Raw genomic sequence first — 15,139 nt, forward strand, 5'->3', positions numbered from 1 at the left:
CCAGCATAGTTGACACTAGTCAAGGGAAACATGATCAGGATGAATGCAATAAACCGGTTGTGTGTGTTGGGGGGCTGTGTGCAGCAAACTTTTGTAGGTTATAGGCATTGAGTTAGTTATGTATGGATATTTTCATCTTGAGAAAATAAGTTGTAAGCTGTCCAGACTTCTGCCAATGGAAGAAACGCAAGAATACCTTCATTCAGCCCTCTTCTTCAGTTTAGTTTGGTCCTGTGATCTGAACTGGTCATCAAAGTTTGACAGATGATCTTTGCAGTTCTTTATTGAACCGTAACAAGCAGATCTGTTGTAGAAAGTTCAGTCTTCTCCTTTATGTTCACCAACCAGTTCTTCCTCAGTCATACTTGATAAAGGGTACCCTTAAGAAAGGTCTTTGAGTGTTGTGGCAAGTCGCGAGGAAGACTTGTGCTTTTTTACTGTTTGCCTGAGGTGTTCATGGGAGCCTTCAAGGAAAATAACTATGGTGTAGACATAATAGTTTCCTCAGGCACTTGATCGTGAATGCCAGGATTTGTTTGTATTATCAATGTCTCATAACAAAACAGAATGGGAACTATCACGCACTAGTCCGGTCAGTAACTGCTAGAAAAGCTGATAATGCTGCTGCTAATGTTGCGATCCTGATACACATTTTTACTATACATCTGTCATCTTTGGACAGTTAGCTCCCAGGTACATTGAAGGTGTTGACATCTTCCAGCTGTTGACCTTTCACGTAGTTCTCTCCTTTGTTGTCCGTGTTTTAGTGTTCACCATGATTTTGCTGTTGTCAGACAGTTGGCTTGGTTACTGGCCTAACCATGTAGGTCAGGAAGTATCATACAGCATAACAGAAGTCAGTTTAAGCTAATATTTTTTTTTATTTCACAGCCTGTACTTTCCGAGTGTTTGGGAAGGCAGAAACTTCAACATGGTCTAAGTGAGCACACAATTTTGTCTTCATATTTTCAGGGCTTGTACAATGTCTCTGCTGGTGGTACGTTATTAGCATTGCAATCATCTCCATAGCAGCACAGATGGCATACCACGTCGTCAGTATAGATTGTAGGATCAAATTGAGTACACTGCTGTTTGTCTGAAGACTCCATGTACCACTCTGAATTACAGATTGTTTCGTTGACACATCTGGAAACCAGAATACCAGTTAGGGACAAGAGTTCCAGGAAGACCTGGTGACCAATTAGAAAGTAAAGTTTGGCCTAAAATGTGTTTATGGTGATGTTATCAAGTGAGTGATCAACAGGCTAAAATTGGGTCTCAATTCTTGAAGAAGTTTACAGTCTATATTCTAATAATATTTAATAGTTGGACTACAGTTGAGTGCAGATGTTAAAAAGAATTATGAGATGTCACATGAAATATTATGATGCCCCCTTTTTTTTAACAACTGACCGTTTGTACATGCTCATCTGGCCGTTTGTCTGGATGATGTCGTTCATGCAGTAAGGAGTGTTATCGTGACACTGAGAGCTGTCTGCCATAAAGATCTCTTCATCAGTGCAGGGCAGGTCACCATCCAGGTTACCACATTGATTGCAGACCGAGGGTTTCAGGTGTCTGGGGTTTGCTGTTGCTGATAGAGAAGAAAGAGGTAGTGGAAGAAGAGTGGCTGTTATGAATGTTAACAGATTAAAAACAAATTAGTCTGTGTAAATCTGTAGGTGGGGTGAAATCTGAAAGAATGTTTGACAACAAACTGGTGCATTTGCACAAATCGGCATTGTTTAGCAGCATTATATGACCTGCTTTTAGCTTAATTCATTATAGAAGACATTAAATACATTCTTGATGTTGGGTATGTTGCACGATTTTATTAAAACCATTGATCGCTATTTTCTTGCAGTACATGTATTCAGCAACACATTGTGTTTGAGGACCTCTGTCGAACCTAGATACACCTTGATACATCCACACATCTTGTATCACAGCAATGTGCTTTCATACTAGCAGATAAAAGACCTGAAATCTTACCTGGTGTCTGTACGGTGATGGTTGTTGGAGGATTTGTGAGGCCAGAAGTAGCAAAATTAGTCACTGATGACCTACTTTCCATTGTATTTGAGGACAGGGTAGCTTCTTCTCCAGTCCAACTTACATTTGAGGTAGAGGTGAGGTCTGTAGTTACATAACCTGTATTCTGAATAGCTACTGAAAAAATGGCGATGTCTGTTGCTATATTGCTTGTATTCTGAGTGGTGAGGTCTGTCACTACATTGACTGTGATGTCTTTTGTTACATTGACTGTACTGTGAGTAACTACTGAAGGAGAGATAAGGTCTGTTACCACACTGCCTGTAGTTTGAGTGGTGAGGTCTGTCACTATGGTGCCTGTACTCTGAGTGGTGAGGTCTGTTGTTACATTGCCTATAGTCTGAGTAAGTACTGAAGGAGAGATAAGGTCTGTTACTACACTGCCTGTACTTTGACTGGTTATGTCTGTCGTTACATTGCCTATACTCTGAGTAACTACTGAAGGAGAGATAAGGTCTGTTGCCACACTGCCTGTAGTTTGAGTGGTGAGGTCTGTCACTATGGTGCCTGTACTCTGAGTGGTGAGGTCTGTTGTTACATTGCCTATACTCTGAGTAAGTACTGAAGGAGAGACAAGGTCTGTCACTATGGTGCCTGTACTCTGAGTGGTGAGGTCTGTTGTTACATTGCCTATACTCTGAGTAAGTACTGAAGGAGAGACAAGGTCTGTCACTATGTTGCCTGTACTCTGAGTGGTGAAGTCTGTTGTTGCATTGTCTATTCTCTGAGTGGTGAGGTCTGTCACTATGTTGTTTGTACTCTGAGTGGTGAGGTCTGTCACTATGCTGCCTGTAATCTGAGTTGCTACTGAAGGAGAGATAAGGTCTGTCACTACATTGCCTGTACTCTGAGTGGTGAAGTCTGTTGTTACATTGTCTGTTCTCTGAGTGGTGATGTCTGTCACTATGTTGTCTGTACTTTGACTGGTGAGGTCTGTCGCCACATTGCTAGTACTCTGAGTAACTACCAAAGGAGTAGTGATGTTTGTTATTATATCGCCTGTACTTTGGGTGGTGTGGGCAGATACTGCAGTAGAACTACTGGCTATTGTTGACGCTTTTACAGTTTCTCTGCCTGTCACTTCGGCTGTCAGTGAGATGCTGATTTCATGACTTGTAGATTCCGGTGTACTTACAGGAAAATTAGTGTCTGAAATAAAATAAGAAGAATTGTTTTGTCTATGTAATAATTGTGAAGGAATAGGTCTAAAGGACTAATTCAGAAAGAAAGCAAAAGAAATGACCTCTTCATTCCACCTAATTTTCTTCACATTAAAATAATCTTATTTTAAAATAAACACTTCATAATAAATAATATGATCTTATTTTTAAATAAATTTTAATGTTCTGTTACTTCTAAGATCTTAAGTATAAATAACTGTAGACTGAGTATGGGGATAAATATATATTTTCCAAATAAAATTTAATACAAAAGTGTTGTAACTTCTAATGCAGACACTCACACAGTGACTAATCATGCAACAGTCCGTGCCTCCTTGTTTTTCAGAGTATTTTTAACCACCTTACAACTTACGGACTGCAAGTGTATGTTGATTGGATGAGAACATTAGCTGGGAAAGTGTTAACTGTGACACAAAGTGTTTAGTGAACACTGTTCACCAGTAGGTATTGGCGGGGACGAGGTAGGAAAATTACTCAGGGCTTGTATGATTGAACAATATTGTGACTGATCGGGGAAGTGCCCCGGGTGTAAACATTATGTTCGGCGCCTTTAGAGCACGATGTTCAGGAGAGTTGTTATTAATGCATATTTGTGTTGTAGTCTGTGAAGTCCTGAGCCACTCAACAACAAAATGAACATGATGTGGGCAGCCTCAGACAATCGTTTTGGTCATGTGTTGAATGAACGCGCATTCGTCTGGCTGAGTGAGTTGTTAAGCCACCCGTGCCATGACAATCACGCTGCATCATAACCCAGAAACATTTACATACTTGACCTCATACATCGTGCATCACACACTTGACCTCAGACATCAGGGACCACTAACTTGACCTTAAACATCGTATGTCACATATGTAGCTTTATACATCATGTGTCACACGCAATGTATCCTATGCCACACATGATCTATACATAACCCAGAAACATTTACTGTGAAGAACTGTGTGAGGTGATTTAACTATATGGTTAGGTATATAATATATCTATATATATAACATATGGAACATGAGTATTATACTCAACAAACCAGCCCCTCTCACACCACCTGCTACAAACGCATTCACAGGCAGACATTGTGGTGACCAACCCCCAAGTTGTCATGACTATCCTAAAGTCTGTGTCGGTGTGAAAGCTGTGAGGCAGTGACTAGGTAATGTGTGAAGTTCTGCGAGATGTTTTCTCTGCGTGAGGGACACACGTGAGACACTTTTCATACAAGTTTCCTGCATTGGCCGATCAGTAAACACCAACATGCAACAAGTTGGGAAGAAATGACACACAACAGCCAGCTGCAATGTCAAAAAGAATTGAGCCCCGTCTGTCTGTACACATGCTGTGATTGCGGATATTTAAGCACAGATGAACAGGGTTAGCAAGAGTTGTCAATGTGATGAAGCCCTATAAAATAACATGGATCCAAGAACTGAAACAGGCAGACAAGGCAAAATGTGTGTGCTACTGAACATGGATCAAACAAAAGTGAGTGCATTGTTGCATTCAAAATGTATGTCCACAGTATTGCCACACGAAAGATGGTGTTCCATCTGATTTAATGTCCTTTGTTGAAGCTAGAATCACAACAGCTGTCTTGACACATGGTCTTGATAATGACACCAGCCGCTCTGTGATGAACTGTCTTCAGGAAGAAAAAAAAAAGACTAGGGGACTAATCCAGCACCCTTGCATGGCCAGTAATCTTGTAATTCATCTAATTTAACATCATTGGTTGAATAGGGTGTCGACTGCTGGCCCCATGATATCAAATTTGACCTGAATACCATCTGTCTCACCGAACTATGTCCAAGTATACAAGCATGAAATAGTTTTACCAAAGAGATTATACCACGTCACATGGGCATGCAATAGTTTCCAGCACCACACAGACTGTGGCGTGGGTATATGAAGATGGAGTAGTTTTACCCCATATCACAGCACACATATATATATATAGAATGGTTTGTCTTACCGCACAATTTGCAGGTTTTAGCACAGAGGAAGCGTGCCAGATGGTCCTCACACACAGTTGAAATACAGGCATCACCTCCAGCTATGTCACGACAAGTTGTATCTTGGGGTGGAATGGTTACTGCTTCTGTGCTCTCTAAAATATATATAAACTTGTAGATTGAGTAAACTTGTAAATGAATACATATTTTAGTCTAGTTTTTAATCAAAATGCACTTAAGTGCTAACGAATACTTTTTTCCTTTCTTTTTTATGCATGTCTTTTAAAATATTTGTAAACACAAACAAGATAAAGTTAGCAATGATGTAGATATTTTATGTCAAGAAGTTCCAGCTATAGTTATTTGTAAGGAAAGCAAGAGACCACTGACGACATTTGTTGCAGGTCCTGGGGCATGCATAGTGTGCAGCGAGGTTGTCATTGCAAATCTCCGGTATTTCCCTGCAGTTTATCCAGGTCGCGTGATCGTGACAACCAGTGGCAGGAGGTTTTTCATCTGAAGAATCCAAGAACATGCAATTGTTTGAGATCAGCTATTTATTAACCACAGAACAGTGGAGACAGGAAAACCTTACTTTGTGTAATTCAAGTCGCCATGCTCATTAGGTGTCTATCAGATGAATGTTTGTCAGCGTGGGAGAGTGTGTATATATATACAGGCTCGTTCTTAGTTCCCGGTGGGGCCCGAGGCACAGTGAATTAATTAAAACCGCAGGACCCCTGATGACTATCAAAAGCCGGGCCCTAGGAAGATGCCTCGTCTGCCTGCCATAATCATGGCCTATATATATGTATGAGAGAGAGAGAAAGAGCATGTTCACAGAGATGCATGCACCTGACAGAATAAAAAGAGCAATAGAAATCATGTGAGAGACAATATTGTGGCTACACAGAACGTACAATGTGCAAACTCAAATCATACACCTTACATTTACCTGAATTCACCACACAGTTAAGACTGTGCTCACCGCAGAGCTTACAAGTAGCTGGGCAGGTAGAAGTCTGTACTCACCACAGAGCTTACAAGTAGCTGGGCAGGTAGAAGTCTGTACTCACCACAGAGCTTACAAGTAGCTGGGCAGTAGACAGAAGCATCAGGGCTGGCACATGCCAGTGTTAGTTCACAAAGATTTTTATCAATTCTGTCATAACAGGCCTGCTGCTGTTGGCTCTCTGTGTCAAATGTCAAGAAAAACAGATGTAAGTAAAAACTAGTGCATCATCATCATCATCATCATCATCATCATCTAATCAATCAATCAATCGTCAATCATCATCATTGACATCATCACTAACATCAAAGTAAAAAACAGGTATTCCACTCATCATTCTGCAATTTCTGCAGGACAAGCATACAGAGACACTTGTGTTTGCCGTGGATATAGTATAAGCAGCCCGACAGACTGAGTTTATGAGACAGGGCAATAGAGGCAGCACACAGAGTTTTTTATGTGTCCTACCTTTGGCGGTGTTTAATGAGGTTTTGCTGTGTTAGTGGTGTCTGTGTTGTGTAAGAATCTTATTGTGTAAGCCAGTATTTAATGAGGTCTTGGTGAGTTGTTGCCTCGTCATGTCTAGACAGACTGCTTCTAGTCCAGATGTCTGTTGTGGTGGCTTACCACAAATACCACAAGTGAGAGCACACAGTTGTTTGGCCAGAATATCATTACACATTGTGAGGTTGCAGTCACGTCCTCGGTCAGTGCATGCTGACATTCCTTGGTGCTGGGTCTGCACCCTGGCTTCTTCTGCAAAACTCACATTCATCAAATTTGCTTACCTCTCTCACATACATATTATGTGTCTTCAGCCGCTTAAGTACAAATCATTATTTGCGATTTTTTGTAACATTTTCAAAAACAATAGTATAAACTTTAAAGTGTTTTCAGTAATTTCAAAACACACACACAGCCACAATCACATACTTTTACACTTTCACATATATAGTTACACACATATAATGTAAGCTGTCTATAAAGTTACACAGATGTATAGTTTCACAGACATGTACAGCCACACACAAATAGGCAGTCACAAAAAATCCCACACATGTACAGTCATACCTAGAGACAACTGTATAGTCATACACAACTACAGTCATACACAACTACAGTCATACACAACTGTACATACATACATACATTGTAGTGTCACACAACTATAAGTCTTACACACGTGTACAACCACATGCCACACTCGCATGTAGTGAAGGACCTACCACACTTCCTGCACGTTCTGGGGCAGACAAAAACAGAAGCTAACGGATCCTCGCATACTCCGGGTATTTCCGGGCAGCTGGGCCACACCACGTGATCTGTACAGTTGTTGGTAGCATCCGGTAGGTCACCTGCTAACCCTGTGTCATCAGAAAGAATTTAGATGAGCCTTCTCGCTCAGACAATAATGAATGCAATATAGAACAAACAAACATGTTCCCAGGCTACAGGGTCTGCGCACATGTCAGGTCGATCATCACAGGTAAAGGGACAGTCATAGGACGACCACAGGCTGAAGACTCATCTTTATCAACATCAATATAAACGGCACAAACATCTTCATAATTTTTCTCCTATATTGTTTTTCTAAAGCCCCTTCTAACTAGGCAAAAGTCACAGACAACCCATGGTTTTGAGGCCAACGTTCGGGACATCGGAATTGTGGTCAACATGGTGAGCAAAGTGCTTGCTATTAAAATAATTACTTGGAGCCTTTCAAAGATTTGAAGCTGCGCCATGTTAAGGTTCTGTTCCTTTGTCTTTCTGAGGGTGTGTGTGGCGGAGACCCACAGCACACGTGAGTTTTGCAGTAAGTTTCAGCAACGAATGTCATGTGCCTGCAGTCTTGCACAAACGAATTCATTCATCTATGACAAACATTATGTTGATTGGTGTGAGGGGTAAAGCTCGTGAATCAGATGTATTTTAGTGCACATTTAAAGTTTTCAATGGCGGACATGGAAAGGAGTTCCACTGTTGTGCAGCACAGTAACTAAAAATTCGCCGACTATATGTGGTTGCTCTGGTGATGAGGATAGTGAGTGGTTCAGACGAAGAGCGCAGAAGTCTGGCTGGAATGAAAGGGAGGAGATATTTTGGAAAAGTCAGGGTCAGTCAGTTACTTAATTGTTCCTTGACCAGCATTTGTCGTTGGGGGGAGCACGTGACTAGGCGCGGCAGCTGACAGGCCCGCCACTACCATAGACCATTGACCGCCACTCTTGCCTGTTGTAGGCGATACTGCGATAGTCAGACGGTCATGTACAGGATCACCAGTCCAGTCGTTGACCTTTATAACCCAGTTCTTTCTTTGGCCGCCGCGGTGTCTTGAGGGATAGTCTTCGACAGGTTGTCGTACCGGGTCACATGATCAAAGACCAGCTTACGCTGCTTGACTGTTGAAAGTAGAGGTTCCTGGTGTTCTACGAGTGTGGCCATCTTGTTTCGTACAAAGTCGTTGGTTCTATGTTCTCTGTATGAGATCCGGAGGAGCCTCCTCAGGCACTTGTTCTTGAATGCCTGGATTGTCCTTTCTGTTTCAGCGAACAGAGTCCACGTGTCACATCCGTAAAGCAGGATCGGCACTACCCGGGATTTGTACAGCTTGTACTTGGTAGTAAACCTTATCTTATATGACTATGCAAAACCCTATCTAGTCTAGCCATCGCCGCTGTTGTTGCTGCATTTCTGATGCAGATATCTGGGGTGGAGCTGTCGTCCATGGAGAAGGTGGCTCCCAAGTACTTGAAGCTGTTTAGCTCTTTGAGTTGTATATACCCCGTTCATATTAAAATCGCTTCTGCTTTGCCACTGCCATTGACCATAACTTGATCGCTCTGCCACCGTGTCCATCGGTTCACACAATAAAAAATAATGGTATATCTTAGTGGTGTACAGTTCAGGTCTACAAGTGTTCCAACATTATCCTTTCATGGATTTTTAAAGGATGAGCAAATAAAAAATGGCTTGGATTGGTAAAAATTCGTTTTGGTTTATTTATGCATGTGCAAGCATGTCTGTGTGTAGACACGTACTGTAAATGCCATGATTCCTTCATCAGGAGTAGGTATTGTGCTAAATAGTTGTCGTTATTATTATTATTATTAACGTACTTTCACTGCACAACCACAAACGGAAAATTAGGGATAAAGGCACTTGTGTTACTATAATTATACTCTGTCTTCTCTATTTTGCTGTGCTTTTCATAGGAGCAGAGCATATTTTTCACACACTAATTCCGAAACAGGCAGATTGTGGCGACTCAGAGGACCGCAGTGTCAGGCAGGCTGGGACTATGTGTGTTGCAAAAGGGTTAACACTGTGGCAAGACTACAGCTTGACCAAACACAAGAAGGCTGATTTTATAAATAGTGTTATAAATACCAAAAATAGCCCTTGGAGAAGAAAAGGTTTCCACCTATACTGGAATGTATGCCATAGAAACTGATAAGTAATCAGTTTGTGAGATAGTAAATCAACATTCTAAATATAGATATAGATATACCACCCACCCACAGGGTCAGGATATCAGCGAGTTTCATGGGGTACGTGGATCACGGCGTTTGCAGGTGTCTATACTATATTCCTTTAGAATACAAACTCTATTCCTTTCTATCCTACATATAATGAACACTGTACTTTTATGAACAGTGAACACAACATTCTCACAACAAACTCGTAATCTCTATCCTACTATGATGATACAGAAAAAAAGGATCCAGAAATTTGAGACCAGATGCCTAAGAAAACTGTTCCAAACCTGATTTAAAAAGCAATAGTATAAATTTTAAAGTGTTTTCATTAATTTCAAAACACTCACACACAGCCACAATCACATACTTTTACACATACATATATATATATAGTCGCACAAACAGTCACTTGCTCTTGCAGTCACCTGTCTATAAAGTTACACATATGTACATACAGTCACAAGCAGGTATAGTTTACAGACATGTACAGACACACAAACAGGCAGTCACACAAAACACACATGCACAGTCATACCCAGAGACAACTGTACATACATTGTAGTGTTACACAACTACAGTCATACATACATTGTAGTGTCACACAACTACAGTCATACATACATTGTAGTGTCACACAACTACAGTCATACATACATATATTGTAGTGTCACACAACTACAGTCATACATACATATATTGTAGTGTCACACAACTACAGTCATACATACATATATTGTAGTGTCACACATAACTACAGTCATACATACATATATTGTAGTGTCACACAACTACAGTCATACATACATATATTGTAGTGTCACACAACTACAGTCATACATACATATATTGTAGTGTCACACAACTACAGTCATACATACATATATTGTAGTGTCACACAACTACAGTCATCACACAATACATATATTGTAGTGTCACACAACTACAGTCATACATACATATATTGTAGTGTCACACAACTACAGTCATACATACATATATTGTAGTGTCACACAACTACAGTCATACATACATATTGTAGTGTCACACAACTACAGTCATACATACATATATTGTAGTGTCACACAACTACAGTCATACATACATATATTGTAGTGTCACACACAACTACAGTCATACATACATATATTGTAGTGTCACACAACTACAGTCATACATACATATATTGTAGTGTCACACAACTACAGTCATACATACATATATTGTAGTGTCACACAACTACAGTACATACATTGTAGTGTCACACAACTACAGGTAGTGTCACACAACTACAGTCATACATACATATATTGTAGTGTCACACAACTACAGTTCATACATACACATACATTGTTAGTGTCACACAACTACAGTCATACATACATATATTGTAGTGTCACACAACATACAGTCATACATACATATATTGTAGTGTCACACAACTACAGTCATACATACATATATTGTAGTGTCACACAACTACAGTCATACATACATATATTGTAGTGTCACACAACTACAGTCATACATACATATATTGTAGTGTCACACAACTACAGTCATACATTGTAGTGTCACACAACTACAGTCATACATACATTGTAGTGTCACACAACTACAGTCATACATACATATATTGTAGTGTCACACAACTACAGTCATACATACATATATTGTAGTGTCACACAACTACAGTCATACATACATATATTGTAGTGTCACACAACTACAGTCATACATACATATATTGTAGTGTCACACAACTACAGTCATACATACATATATTGTAGTGTCACACAACTACAGTCATACATACATATATTGTAGTGTCACACAACTACAGTCATACCATATATTGTAGTGTCACACAACAGTCATACATACAGTGTCACACACTACAGTCATACATACATTGTAGTGTCTTGTAGTGTCACACACTACAGCATACATTGTAGTGTACAGCAGCATACAGTCATACATTGTAGTGTCACACAACTACAGTCATACATTGTAGTGTCACACAACTATAGGTCTTACACACGTGTACAATCCATCCACACTCGCATGTAGTGAAGGACCTACCACACTTCCTGCACGTTCTGGGGCAGACAAAAACAGAAGCTAACGGATCCTCGCATACTCCGGGTATTTCCGGGCAGCTGGGCCACACCACGTGATCTGTACAGTTGTTGGCAGCATCTGCTAATCCTGTGTCATCGGAAAGTATTTAGATGAGCCTTCTCGCTCAGACAATAATAAATGCAATATATTACAAACAAACATGTCCCCAGGTCTGCGCACACGTCAGGTCGAGCATCACAGGTAAAGGGACAGTCATCAGACGACCACACGCTGAAGACTCACCTTTATCAACACCAATATAAACAGCACAAACATCTTCACTATTTTTCTCCAATATTGTTTTTCCAAAGCCCCTTCTAACTAGGAAAAGTCGTTAAATGTTTGACAAAGTCTGGCAAAAAGTTATGAATTGAATGTCACAGACAACCCATGGTTTTGAGGCGAACGTTCGGGACATCGGAATTGTGGTCAACATGATGAGCAAAGTGCGAACTTGTTTGCCCATACACTTTGCTTGCCATTAAAATATTACTTGGAGCCCTTCGGAGATTTGAAGCTGCGGCATATTAAAGCTCTGTTCACCTTTGTCTTTGTGACAGTGCCTGCAGCGGAGACCCACAGCATGAAACATGAAACTCACGACCAACGACGTGGACCACCAGATCCTATCTTTTGGCAACAGAGAAGTGATGCGAGTTGGTCTGGTTTGACCATGTGACTCGACACTCTAAGACTATGGTTCAAGGTACCGTGAAGAGTGATCGACGCCGAGGAGGACAGAGGAAGAATTGGGCAACGAACATAAAGGAGTCTCTTCGCCATTTCACGACTCGTTGAGCCTTAAGGATGACATGTCCAGATGACTTACCCGTAATGATGACTGCAAGAAAGCAGCCCTGTAGGAGAGCAAGCTGCATGATGAGGGCCAGACGACGACTGGGTGCTGCTCGTGACATTTCACTTCCTTCCCGACCCCACGTGACGAGACAAGTTCCCCAGGGAAGAGTTCAGTTTGTACCGATGGTCTCTGGCTTCTGTCACAGTGCTGCAGGCAAACTGTCAATGAGGCGGGGATCTGCTTCTAGAGATAAAGCGGTTGGCGCTATCTGCTGAGGAATGTGTACCCCAACCACACCCAGGTAACAATCAAAGTTCATCGTCTGACCAGTATCTGATCAAGTTTTGCTTTCTTTCGCGCACGCACGCACAGACACACATTCTATTTCTCTCTCCATCTCATCATGTCTATTCACTGTATTCTGGCTGAGACAAATAAGTATGTACCCAGCTCTGAAATCATTTTGATAACTGTACGCAGCCAGGTGGAACACAATGTCAAGAAGGAAGCAGTTCAAACAGAAAGAACGAATTGCAGAAAGAAAGACATCTGCTCTCAAAGACAGAATGACACAAAAATGATAGGCTGCACTATATTATTATTATTATTATTATAATTATTATTATTATTATTATTATTATTATTATTATTATTATTATTATTATTATTATTATTATTCAGGGATTTCCTTCCATGTACCAAGGTTTTCACCGCATGTACGGCTCAGTACTGGCTTTCGCCGTCAGTGTCTTAAAATTTTCGAAGAGCAAGCTGCACGTGACTTCAGCCGAAGGAGAAGAAATTTTTTTGAAGAAGTTAATGAAGAGCTTCTATTGCATGATGTTCTCTCAGATGTTGGGTAGTGTATGCGAAACTGGGCGTCTTTGAAAAACACCTCATGCTGCCTGAAAGAAATCTTCTAACTTGTAGTGTACCTCAGTGATGGCTTAAAGTAAAATCTTCTCATTGCATTTCACAGTCCAGACTCTTTCCTGCAAAGCCTATCAAATGCCTTCTTAAGGTCAATGAACTTGTGAAACTCTTACTGTTGTAGAGGCTTTTCTGTCATGAAGCGACAGCTAAGACCTGTTCAACTCCTGATTGGTCTAAACCCTAATCCTAACCTGCTCTTCCGTTAGCTCTTCCTCAGCTGTGGTCAGGCGCTTGGGTGGTTGATAAGGTTGACAACTTTCTTATTCTGCTACTGGCTGAAGTTCTTTTTCTTGGCAAACCTCAGACAGTTGGCTTTGCTTCCAACCTAAACACTCGTATTCCGGAAAATGACAGGCAACATAATTAAAGTCCATCTCAAAGAAAATTAAAGACAAACTAGAATCTCTTTATTTCATACTTTCAACTGTTTTGAGACACAAATGCAGTCTAAGTAGCCGCCCAGCTTTTTAGGGTTTGTACAGTTTCTCTGTTCGTGGCATGGCATTGATATTACCGATCTCACCAAGTAGGTCAGGAAATACTAGGAAGTATCATACAGCATAACAGAAATCCATTTAAGAAAAGCCTTTAATCAAGATACTTTTCTTTATTTCAGAACCTGTACATTTTAAGGGAAGACAGAAACTTCAACATGGTCCAAGTGAGCACACATTTTGTCTTCATATTTTCAGGGCTTGTACAATTTCTCTGCTGGTGGTACATTATTAGCATTGCAATCATCTCCATAGCAGCACAGATGGCATACCAGGTCGTCTTTATAGATTGAAGGATCAAATTGAGTACACTGCTGTTTGTCTGAAGACTCCATGTACCACTCTGAATTACAGATTGTTTCGTTGACACATCTGGAAACCAGAATACCAGTTAGGGACAAGAGTTCCAGGAAGACCAGGTGACCAATTAGAAAGTAAAGTTTGGCCTAAAATGTGTTTATGGTGATGTTATCAAGTGAGTGATCAACAGGCTAAAATTGGGTCTCAATTCTTGAACAAGATTTTATATATTTTAATATTTAATAACTGGACTACAGTTGAGTGCAGATGTTTAAAATGAATTATGAGATGTCACATGAAATATTATGATGCCCCCTTTTTTTGTAACAACTGACCGTTTGTACATCCTCATCTGGCCGTTTGTCTGGATGATGTCGTTCATGCAGTAAGGAGTGTCATCGTGACACTGAGAGCTGTCTGCCTCAAAGATCTCTTCGTCAGTGCAGGGCAGGTCACCATCCAGGTTACCACATTGACTGCAGACCGAGGGTTTCAGGTGTCTGGATTGCTGTTGCTGATAGAAACAGATGGTCCTGATCAAGGTAGGTTTGCTTGTAATGATCATAATGCTGCCACTACCATCATATCACAACAGGGTGGTCATTGTGTACAAACATCAGAGACCTTTAATCCATTGTCTACTCTTTGTCTCTGCTCTGCTGTTAGAACATTTCACTACGACATGTAGAAAGACAGGGAAAAGTGTAGACAAGTGATATAATGGTATACATCGTATTTATATGCGAATAAAACACACAGCAAGCAAACAGTCTAATGCTGTACATGTCATATCAAGAAGGAAAACATCTACTTGTCAAGCAAACCGT

The 15,139-nt window shown here is 40.6% G+C and overlaps 2 protein-coding genes across 3 annotated transcripts; both read right to left on the reverse strand.

Annotated features, from left to right (window-relative positions):
- Nucleotides 1–861: 861 nt before the first annotated feature.
- On the reverse strand, nucleotides 862–12,827 carry LOC112562841. Of its 2 annotated transcripts, XM_025236387.1 has the most exons (11): nucleotides 12,616–12,823; nucleotides 11,748–11,873; nucleotides 7,419–7,556; nucleotides 6,820–6,948; nucleotides 6,257–6,373; nucleotides 5,571–5,696; nucleotides 5,201–5,335; nucleotides 2,524–3,201; nucleotides 1,993–2,349; nucleotides 1,414–1,594; nucleotides 862–1,146 (listed from the first exon to the last, which is right to left on the reverse strand). In XM_025236387.1, exons 1-11 carry the CDS (start codon nucleotides 12,701–12,703, stop codon nucleotides 969–971), a joined length of 2,253 nt encoding a protein of 750 aa, XP_025092172.1. In that variant the 5' UTR covers nucleotides 12,704–12,823; the 3' UTR covers nucleotides 862–968. The 2 variants fall into 2 exon arrangements, with proteins under 2 accessions (XP_025092172.1, XP_025092170.1); XM_025236385.1 differs by having other exon boundaries at nucleotides 1,993–3,201; nucleotides 12,616–12,827.
- Nucleotides 12,828–13,903: 1,076 nt separating this feature from the next.
- Nucleotides 13,904–14,892, reverse strand: LOC112563122. The gene is made up of 2 exons (XM_025236872.1): nucleotides 14,648–14,892; nucleotides 13,904–14,384 (listed from the first exon to the last, which is right to left on the reverse strand). Exons 1-2 carry the CDS (start codon nucleotides 14,875–14,877, stop codon nucleotides 14,207–14,209), a joined length of 408 nt encoding a protein of 135 aa, XP_025092657.1. The 5' UTR covers nucleotides 14,878–14,892; the 3' UTR covers nucleotides 13,904–14,206.
- Between the last annotated feature and the right edge of the window lie 247 nt (nucleotides 14,893–15,139).

The sequence above is a fragment of the Pomacea canaliculata genome, linkage group LG4, assembly GCF_003073045.1.
Source record: "Pomacea canaliculata isolate SZHN2017 linkage group LG4, ASM307304v1, whole genome shotgun sequence".
NCBI lineage: Eukaryota > Metazoa > Mollusca > Gastropoda > Architaenioglossa > Ampullariidae > Pomacea > Pomacea canaliculata.

Coding starts and splice junctions, on each gene's coding strand:
- LOC112562841 (XM_025236385.1), bottom strand. CDS start 12,703: ATGTCACGAGCAGCACCCAGTCGTCGTCTGGCCCTCATCATGCAGCTT. Junction 3,202..5,200: donor TAAAACCTGCAAATTGTGCG/GTAAGACAAACC, acceptor ATTTTATTTCAG/ACACTAATTTTCCTGTAAGT. Junction 1,147..1,413: donor CAGATGAGCATGTACAAACG/GTCAGTTGTTAA, acceptor TCTGGTTTCCAG/ATGTGTCAACGAAACAATCT.
- LOC112563122 (XM_025236872.1), bottom strand. CDS start 14,877: ATGATCATTACAAGCAAACCTACCTTGATCAGGACCATCTGTTTCTAT. Junction 14,385..14,647: donor CAGATGAGGATGTACAAACG/GTCAGTTGTTAC, acceptor TCTGGTTTCCAG/ATGTGTCAACGAAACAATCT.